The sequence below is a fragment of the Cinclus cinclus genome, chromosome 4 (genome assembly GCF_963662255.1).
Source record: "Cinclus cinclus chromosome 4, bCinCin1.1, whole genome shotgun sequence".
NCBI classification, from domain to species: Eukaryota; Metazoa; Chordata; class Aves; order Passeriformes; family Cinclidae; genus Cinclus; species Cinclus cinclus.
Window position 1 is genome coordinate 958,982 of NC_085049.1, and position 10,663 is coordinate 969,644.

The 10,663-nt window shown below is 40.7% G+C and overlaps 1 protein-coding gene across 2 annotated transcripts in view; it reads right to left on the bottom strand.

The window, feature by feature from the left end:
• LOC134043863 (pleckstrin homology domain-containing family A member 5-like) overlaps positions 1-4,861 on the bottom strand; it is a 63,686-nt gene extending 58,825 nt beyond the window's left edge. For both annotated transcript variants that reach the window (XM_062492600.1, XM_062492599.1), the window contains exon 1: positions 4,741-4,861. In XM_062492600.1, coding sequence (XP_062348584.1) covers positions 4,741-4,848 — 108 coding nt within the window. In that variant the 5' untranslated portion in view covers positions 4,849-4,861. The remainder of the gene's footprint in view (positions 1-4,740) is intronic.
• Positions 4,862-10,663: the final 5,802 nt, after the last annotated feature.

Genomic DNA, 10,663 nt, shown 5'->3' on the forward strand with positions numbered 1-10,663 from the left:
ACATTTTATTCTGAAAAATTCTACCAGTGCAAAATGGACAAAGATTTGTAAGAAGTGAAGCAAATTATGGCATCCAGATGTGAAAAAGGAATATAAAACAAAGAACATGCAAAAATCCAGTTATAAAGTGAACTACATCTCTCCCCATTAACTTGCATGACTGCTGTGTCAGCACATCACACAAAAGCTGTGCTGACACTTTGATCAGAAATAATCAATAACACTCATAACTACTCTAGCATTAGGTATTAAAGGTTCAAAACCTCTTAAGAGTACTCCAGAATTCCTGACCTTGTAAAAATAGCTAACACATTAAGGATGCTTTTGAAGACAACCAACTACTTATACCAAGTGTAACAAATTCAGATAATTTAGGCAGCTCTCTCTAAGGTAGGTCTGATAAAAACCCATATTGACTCCAATTTCACTGAGCTAACAGCAGAGTTTTAATGGGTTACATCCTACCAGCTGTGAATACAAACCTCCTTTAATTAAATGCAGCTCCACAAGTGCTTTCTAATTTTAGTTAATACAGAGAACGCTTTCGATGACTTGTAATTATTTTGCCACACACCACATAGAGAGAATAACTTCACAACAAACCCTGAACCTTAAGACAATGAGTATTTTGGGATGCTGAAACACTTAAGGTGTGTGTATAAACTAATTAAGAGTTCTCAGACTTTAGATCACCTCCTCCTCTTGTCATGCCTGGCCATCCCATGGTCCCTTGTACATAACTAATTATCTCAAACTGTGACAGGGGAAAAAGAAAAGGAACAACTGAAGGCTTCAAGTATTTTTTTACCCCACAGCACAGAAAACCAAACCAAAAAACAACAACAAAACAAGCAAACAAAAATCCCCCAACCACACCAGGACTTCTTGTCCAGCTTCTGCTGAAGGCAAAGAGAGGACAGTGAATGAATGTTCCAGCCACTAGTAACTACTGCTCACTTGCTGGAAGGTGCAGAAGGGAACAGAGCAAGCTCAGTCACACCTGGGACCATCTGATCCATCCTAAGGCACAGTCCCAGCAACACAGATGCCTCCAAAATCAGATCCTGTGGGAAGAACCCTGCACAGATCCAGTGCTGAGAAAGAAGCCAGGATGTCCAGCCAGTGATGCTCACTGCTTTCCAAAACTGAAAAAACAAGCACCCAGCAGGGTTTTGGACTCAGGACAACACACTAGCCAGCATCTGGGGCTGCACACTTTATCACTGCCTCCTTGCAGTGCTGAGCTGGTAGAAAAAACACAGATTTATCAGAGGGCTCTTTCCCAGTTTCAGAACTAGCACCAAAGTCATTAATTAACATTAAATTTATCACATGTAAAGTTGAAAAACGTAGGTCGAGAACCTTGCTAATAAAGAAATTCTCTGCATATAAACTCAGGGAGTACAAATCTGTATCTCTGTTACTTTCTGTTTAAAAATATATTTCCAGTCCTCAAGGCTTACATTATCTTCCAAACCACAAAACAACATGATGCTGCTTTCTGGATTTTGTTGGCCATTTGCAGGTGCCTCCCAGCGCTGCAGTTTTCCAAGAGCTGGGTGGGTTTCTGCCTCAGCATTTTAGCTTGGAGCGGGGAGGTTGCTCTGGAAGCAAATCTCCCAATCATCCACTCTTAGCGTGCTTTGGTTTGCATAGCAAAGCAAAGTGGAGTCCATTTAGGCAAGACTAAAATACAAGCTGCACAAGGAGCACTACTTCACTGGTGTGAATATAAACCATGAAAACATAGTGCAGATGTGCAGCTCTGAGCACCAGAAGTGCCCTGCCCTCCCCTCCTGCTCCCTGGGCTGCTTGCTAATGAACCTCATCACCATTAACCCAAAATTCCCAGCTAACCTGCATCCTCAGCAGGATCACTACACCTACACTAGCCATTCAAAGCTGGACTGCACTGAAATACCTAGAAACAAAGTGACTGATATTTATGAGCACTGGGAACCATCCCAGCTCCTCAGGAGCTCTCCTGGGCTAACACCCCACACCATTTTCTGTGAGAAGTGTTCACCTTATTCTGCTGATAATCAGGACAGCAAAGAAGAGCAGCAGATCTGAACCGTGGAGGGTGGCTGGCAGTGTGACTGACTTCACACATTAAAAAGCAATTTATTACACATAATACTGTTTGTCTAGGTAGTGATTTTAAGAGCAGGAAGAAAAATAAGATAATAAAAGACAACACTACAAAAAGAATCTCTTAATTCTACAGAGAGATGAAAAGAAATACTTCTGCAGCAATCTGAAGCCTGTGGGTTTTCACAGCCAGGGCTCTGTGCTGGTGGAATCAAGCAGCACCTGGCAGAGCTGTAATTTGTTATTTGGGCCCCATATGTATACAGGGGGAAAGGAAGATTAGAATTAAGACTGGGCAGGAACTGATTTTTGCCTCACCTCATATTAGCCTCTGGTTAGCAACAGCATTAGACTCCAGAGAGTCTTTCTGACACAAAACAAAAACCTCTCCAAGCTCCATATCTGCCTGGGATCAGTGGACATTAATGCAAGGAAGAACTTTCTCCTATACCCCTTAACTGTCTGAAAGTGGGTGTGAAACTTGGGGTACTGTCTGCACCCCTAACTCTTTCCACTCCTCATTACATTCCAATATCAGGTGTGGTGCCATGAGTTATCTCTGAAAACAAAACCACCTAAAAAATTTGGTTTGGCAACCACACAAAGCATCCTTCTCCTCTGTAATTAAGTCTCTGTAACTTCTCTCACCATTTTATTCCTGTTTTATAGTGCTACAATATACCACACCTCTATATATTATATATAAAAGTTAAGAATTTCAGGCTCTACTGTTTGAAGGCCTGAGTAATGACACAGAAGAAAATGAGTTTTGCATCCAGGCAGAAGCCATGGGCCATTTCTATACAGTCATCTTTAGAAAGGATTTAACTCATTACCCTTGCATAGCTGCCAGAAAAGGCAGATATTAACTGTGGTTCTACTTTGGCAGCATTCACCTCCCCAAAACCAGTGATTTTTAAATGGTGTTGCAGTAATTCAGACAAATTCACATCTAAAAACTGATGTACAGCAATTACACAGACACCCACAATGCTCATATTAATGTTTTAAGGACATTTAAGTAAGTGGAACAGGAGGAATGAGAATCAGAACAACAGTCTATTTTTTTCCAAATATTATTTTCACAGGAAACTGAAGTGCCATTAATCAATGAAAGTAAAAGAAGTCACAGTAAAGGGGCCACAGAAATCCCAATTTCTTTCTCAAAGACTATGAAACAAACACTAGGCTAAAGGGCATTTTCAACTTCTCTTTTGAAAGAGAAGTGTGAAAAACGTAAGACACATGCTCCTAAATTGTAATTAATTTTGCATATTTAACCTGAGACTGCTTCCCAGAAAATGAATTTGGAGAGAACTAGCTATATAATTACTGCATTTTACATCACTGCTATGACTCTAACAAGAAATTACCTTGGGTTTTTTGCTTGCTTGGTTTTTTAGGGCTTAGCTGGTTTTGAGTTTATTTTTTATTGTTGTTGTTTGGAAGTTTTCTAGTTTGATGTATTTTAAACTGGTATTCCTGCATGGACTTAAACATGATCATATGAAAGTTGAGATGGATTTTGTTACTGTTCAGAACACATCTGTGACTCTCCATTTTTCCCCCCAGCAACATTAATAGATTAAGACACTTTTCTCTTTAAATAAGTTTTCTAATGCAGATCAAGGATTCTGCCTGTCTCACGAGATATTTAAAACAACAAAAAGTTTTCAAAATGCACTTAAGGGAAGTTTGCAATGCTTCTTACCACATTGTAAGTCAATTATTTCAATCCAAGTTTCTGACATTAAGGAATTTGCTCAGTTAGAGCACATTCCAGTTTATTTTTCCCTTTCAGGCTGGATTAATCTGCTGAACAAGCACTTCTCAGGGTTAACATTTTCAATGACTAGCTAAAGTATAGGGTTTTCCCCCTTGTTTAACTGGTAACTGCTGGGTAGAAGGGATGACAGCTCTTGTCTGTCATCACTGATTAAAGCTGTTTCCTTGGGCTCCTAGAAAACTTAAGGCACTTCTTAATTTTGTAGTAAGTGTGCTTCTTTCTCAGGAAAGCAAAAAATTATATAAAAAAATAAATTAAAAACGCACCAAATAGGCTCATCAGCTTTATCCAATAAACCTAAAAGTTAGTAACAACATCTGGGCATTTACCTTAACCACTTGAGAAACTGGGTGAATGAAGAAGCAAAACAGAAATTAAGGTGACCCTAGGATTCCTCTAAACATTTGCCAAGAATTTTTCTAGGGATCCAGGACAATGTCACCTGCTGTTTAGCACAGGGTCACCTCCCACCTCTCTCACAACTGCTTCTTGCACACAATTCCAACTCTCTCTGCTTCACCTGGAGCCATCCAGGCAATTGTCTGTGATGGAGCCATTTCTGCAACAATGCTGGCCCAGGTGCCTCAGCAGCCACTCGAGGTTTTGCTGTTCACACACATCACAAAGGTCAATCCAAGCACGAGCAAGTCATGAGGTCTGAGACACCTGACAAAAATCACAGCTACACTGACAAGCTGGGACACTTCAGTTCCCAAACTAAAAGTGGAGGGAGTCATGTGCCCTGTAAAGCATATAAGCTTTGTTTCTCTTTTTCAGTGGCATACTAACACACAGCACTGTCTAGTACCTTGTGGAATAAGGGAGTTATTTTAGCTCTAATTTAGTTGGACATAAAGACTTACTCTGCCCACAGGGCTCATTGGATGAGCAGCATAATCTGATGTCAGATTATAGTTAGTTGCTTCACATATCATGCTTACTGGTCGCTCCTTCTTTTCTTCAGATGCCATTGCTGCAGCAGTCCTGAAAACAGAATATGTAATAGCACTGGAACATGCTGTGTGTGCAGACTGCTAATAAAATCACCCCTACATGTAGCCTTGTACAACCTGTGTCCTACTTTTCCAATCTGAAAGCAATTCACACTTCATTGCAGAGTTACCTGAGCTGTGTTTTAAACTCCAGTCTATTATAGATGAATTTTAAGACATTGCTTAAAAACAGAATTTCTGTATTAGCAGCAAGGTGTTGGTGGGAGGGAAAAAGTCAGGAATGAGCGTGAGATGGCAATGGGAAGAAAAGTTCTCCAAAGGCCCCATCTGGCTTTGCCCCACTGGGGTGAGAACAGACACTCTGGTGAAATTTGGCCAGTTCTGGTGGCTTTCACTCGAGCCACCATGTAATGTGCTGCTGCAATGGTGGTGAGGAGGACACCCAGAACACAAAAATTCCTGAGGTCAGGTATGAGCTCCATGCAGACCTTCTGCTACTGCTGTGTGTTCTACAAAACAATGCAAAGACAGCAAATCCCCATTATTATCCAGTGATTCAGGAAGTGGCCAAGGAAACAATCAATTGAGGAGAAACTGTCAGGCAGAATGTTATAGATTAACAGCCTGTCAATGTCCCTCAGTGATTATAAAATTTATCCCTTTTTGGAAGTTTATCTGATTGCTATATAATATCTAGGCTGTTTACCAGAATTGCAGAATAACTAAAGTGACAAGAGCAAATTCATACATTCCAGCAATGTGATGCATTTCTATTATACAACTAATTTGAGCTATGGTTTATATCTTAAAATTAGTATAAAACATTTCTCATTACTTTGAAGTAATCTAAACTATTTACACATTCATCAGACTTGGAAAAAACAAGTATTGCCACTAGCAATCACTGAATCTTACTTTGTTATTAATGGCCTTTAAAACCTGTGTTTTATGGAGTGAAACAGAAGGCACTTACTGCTCATTCACAACAAAAATACAATTGTCCTGCGATGGCTGGCCTGTCACTGGATGTTTGCAGGTTACTTTTCGTTCATTATGACTGTGAAACAGAGAGAAAGAAAAGTATTAGGCAATAACTTCTTAATTTCCAGCTCAATTATGTAAATTCAGTACATCAAATGTATCAGTTCAGTGAAAACAATTAAGAATATTTCACTGTGGCATATAAAACCATAAGTGTACAGACTCAAAAGTGCATTATATATATATACATATAAATACATTAAGAAAGAGGAGAGAACTAGTCTTGAAGGATCTTCATTAATACACTGAAAAGAGATGGAAAACATTGGCATGGGGTTGGGAACCATTCTGGATTTTAAAAACAGTAAAAGTGTTTTGATTTCATATATGAACATAGATAATTCACTTCAGCTATGACTTTATGTATTCGTAAACAGGATTTCAGCTGGACAGGGAAGGTTGAACATGAGATCTAGGTAACTGCTCTGTAAGGTAAAACACTACTGCAAAAGCAACTGTCTTCATCCTCAGGACATGAAGGTACTCCACTGAAATTCCCAATATTACAGATAAATACTCAGAGGCTGCAATAAGAGTGAGGGGTTGCAATCCCAGCTCTACTTTTGCAGGTTAAAATTCCCAATATTACAGATAAATACTCAGTGACTACAATAAGAGTGAGGGGTTGCAATCCCAGCTCTACTTTTGCAGGTTAAAATTCCCAGTATTACAGATAAATACTCAGAGACTGCAATAAGAGTGAGGGGTTGCAATCCCAGCTCTACTTTTGCAGGTGACTTTTTAATTCAGGGTGCTGCTCAGAGATGCATTCCAGGGGCTGGGAGGCTGAGCTGCACCCTGAGCAGCACAAAGATGCTCCCTTTGCATTAATTCTCTCATTCCCTGAACTGCAGATCCTGACAGACCACAGCAGCTCCCACGGCTCAGAAGAAACTGCCCAAATTCAACAACCACCAGCAAAGAAATGCCTGGACTTGAGTCCTGCAGCCTCCGAAGGGAAGGGAGAGGAAGGGAGAGCTGGTTCTGGGCTCCTGGGTTCCAGAAAAGAACATGGAATTACTGGGGAGAGCTGTGGGCATGGTGAGGGCACTGAAGCATCTCCTGTGAGCAAAGGCTGGGGAAGCTGGGGCTGACCAGCCTGGAGAAAGATGGTTGAGAGGGGATCTTGTGAATGAATTCATCCACTTTGAGTGCTGTATCCACTTCTGGAGACTCAGGGGTGACCTTCTCACCCTCCACAGCTCCCTGAAAGGTGCCTGTGCTCAGGTGGGGTTGGTCTCTTCTCCAGGCAGCACTGACTGAACCAGAGGACACAGCCCCAAGCTGTGCCAGGGGAGACAGAGGTTGGGTGTTAGGAAGAAGATTTTTACGGAAAGGATAATAAAACACTGGAATTGTCTTCCCGGGGAGGTGCTGGGGCCACCATCCCTGGATGTGTTTAAAAAGCTTGGATGTGGCACTGGGTGCCATGGGCTGGGTTGGACTCCTTGATCTTGGAGATCTCTTCCAAGCTGGTGACTGATCCTGTGACATCCTAAGGGTGAGTGCCAAGAGCACAGGGCCAGGCTCTCAGACTGAATTCAGGGGCCAGTGCCCCCTGAATGAGAGGGAAATGTCCTGGGAGAGTGACTGAGCACTGGGACACTGGGGCTGCCCAGAGCCTGTGGAGCCTCCTCTGGGGACATCCACACCTGCCTGGCCACCAGCCTGTGTCTGCTGCTCCAGGTGAGCCTGCCCTGGAAGCAGCCTCGGACCAGATCATCTCCAGAGACACTTCATCCTTAACACCTGCTTCTTTTGCTGCCTGTTCATTAACCCATCTGAACTTTCAGACCTGTGAAGCACAGCTCAGCTCATGAATGTCACACTTCCCACCCTGCCTGCTTCATAAGAACAACCTGAATTCAACAAGACTATCTTAATATTATCTTTTAAATACATTCTAACACATTTTAAATATTCTCTTTTAAAATACAATTCTTTCAGTCATAACAATTCACTATTATAGAGATTAAAAGCTGCCTCCAAACAAAAGCCTAACACAAAATCCACACTACTTTCATGGTGAAGGAATGGATAAGCCTTCATAAACCTAGAGTGCAATATTAGAAAGACAGCCCAATTGTTTGCACTTCCTCCACTGGGATTTTAGAGAGCTCCTAATGCCTAAATGGAGAGGCTGCTACAGAGCAATGGCCAGCACCTGATCTTTGTTCCAAGCTCAGCAGGTTTCCAAGTTCAGCCCCTAAGGAGCTGCTGCTGCAGGAATGGATCAGGTACAATGAGGAGACAGAAAGAGACACTGAGGACAATCTGTGCTCTTCCTAATTGCCATGGTCATACGGTGCCTCTCAAGGAAAGCAGCCCAGATTAAAGAGAATTCAGACTCAAAACATTCCTGAGGAAGCGCCCAGGCTGGGGCTTTTGGTTTTCCCTTTTGCGAGTCCTCTTTTTCTTCCCTTCCAAAACCTTTTTTTCCCATCTGTCATTTCAGAAACTCACACATCAAAGTGAAAAAAAAAAACAAAAACCAAAACAACAACAACAACAACAAAACACAAACAAAAAACCAAACAAAAATATAAACGAAACCACACAAAACAAAACAAACCCCCCCCCCCGAGATGACCTGGCCAAAACTCTTTGCCAAAACTTTCCCTTCTTGTTTGCATTAAACCTTGACAGGTGACTGCCAGCTGACATCCATAAACGTGGGAATAAGTGGAATGTGGGAGTAAGTGGATGATGATAATATTAATATTAATCACAACAACAACAACAACAACAATAATAATAATAATAATAGTAATGGAATAAGTGTGGATCAGCATTTCTGCTCAATAATAATAATAGTAATGGAATAAGTGTGGATCAGCATTTCTGCTCAGGTCCACCTGAGAGAAGGCTCATGCCATGTTTTGTTTGAGTGCACCTCACTGATGATGCACTGGAGAAACCACACAAAACCAGGAGGGAAAGAAAGGAGAGGGAGGAAAAGTGAGAGAGGAGAGCAGAGGAAGCAATATTCAAGAATATTTTGCTTCATGTACCAAGTTAGCGTTCCAAAAAAGCCCTGAAGAAAGCACAGTTCTCCTCACTAGTCACACAGATGCTGAGATGTACAGGAGGTAGCTGAGAGCCCATAAAAAGGCAGAAAACATCACAGACATGAACCATGCTCCTGTGGATTGTACAGAACTCCCTTCTGACCTGTACAGTCACTTCCTTCCAAAATGACAAGGAAAAGAGAAATGTGGATTTTCTTTCCTCCAGCTTAGACACGAGTGAAATCTCATGGGTGAACACTGGAAATTCAGCTTGTGCAGCTAAGAGTGATGACTGTAAATATGTCTAACTGGATGAATAGGTTTTAAATACTTCCATTTGAAAACTTTTCTCATTACTCATCTAATTATTGCATTTTTTCCAGTAATTTAGCTGGTATTTTGACAAGACTCCTCAAAATACTTGCACAAGGTGTAGCAAAGCTTGATAATTATTGTCATAACCCTCCCACGTAACAGCAGGTTAAAGCATTTGTTTTAAACTCCTCTTTGCAGAGTACACAGAGTTTCATTCAAGCTACAGTTTGATATTCACAGCCTTCAACATCCAATTTAGACAGCTGTTCAGTCATCCATAAATTTCTGGGTACATACACACTTAGAATTCCATTTATTATACTACAATAATCTATACATCATAAATAAATCTCATGAGAAACAAAGTAAAAAACGATTTTTTTTTTTTATTGAGAACTCTGAGAATTTCAACTTTATACCAAGTCCAGTGTGTAATTCAGAGTTCAACTCTGCATATTTATGTGTTTGTACTTCTCTATGTGGTAAGAGAGTGTTTCATTTTGACACAGCCAGCTAGAAGCCAGTGTGTTACTTTTTACTTATGCAGAGATGCAGCCTCTTCCTTCTCCTTCCAGCTTTTGCCATGTTTGGAGAACACAGGATAGCCACACACAAAGTCTTCTGCACTTACACCGAAGGCTATAACTGACCCTTACTATTTTATAATCTGTATTAATGGCATGCTAAACACTGGAGACAACGACAGGAAAAAATTCCCTGTGTATTTCATTACTATTTGTGAGCATGTTTCTCAGATTTGGTATGTGGTACAAACTATTCCTTATTAATATTTGCTGCTGGAATGTGCTGGGCTCCAGAAATCTACACTAAGATGACATGAGATAAGCATTTCAATGCAAAATAAAGCAGATAATATTCTGTGCTTGATTCCAGTAGTGGTTTTATACCTGCCATAAAAGAAACAAAAGCAAATTAAACCAAACCAACAATAAATAGGAAAGCACACCAAAAGAGCCCCACAGGATTAGATATCTCATTAGATACATGACAGACATATGATTAGATATCTCTGTGCAAGACAACTGATACCAACCTAACAGCACCAACTTCACTTGACCCCTTTTCTCCAGAATTTTCAAACTTCTTTCCAATCCTTTCCTCTGAAAACAGCAAGCTTTGGCATCATTTATAAGGTACCTTAGTTCTGGACAAGTCCTCAGAGCAAAAGGATTTCTCCTGCTCAGGTTAGAAATGACAGTAACCTTGAATTTGACTCTTGTTATTTGCCTTCTTATCTACTCTGCATCTCCTTTCCATCCTTTGAGACTCTTAATCTCCTTACAAGACAGGATTATTTTACTTATTTTCTAGACATGTTGAAAAAAAACCTAGGTGTGTAGTTTTAATCTACTCAGTAAATGTACAGTCAACAACAATCTTTTTGTTGGCTTAATGCAATCCAAGGACTACTGAGAAAGAAAAGAAAAAAACCTCAAATATATCATTCA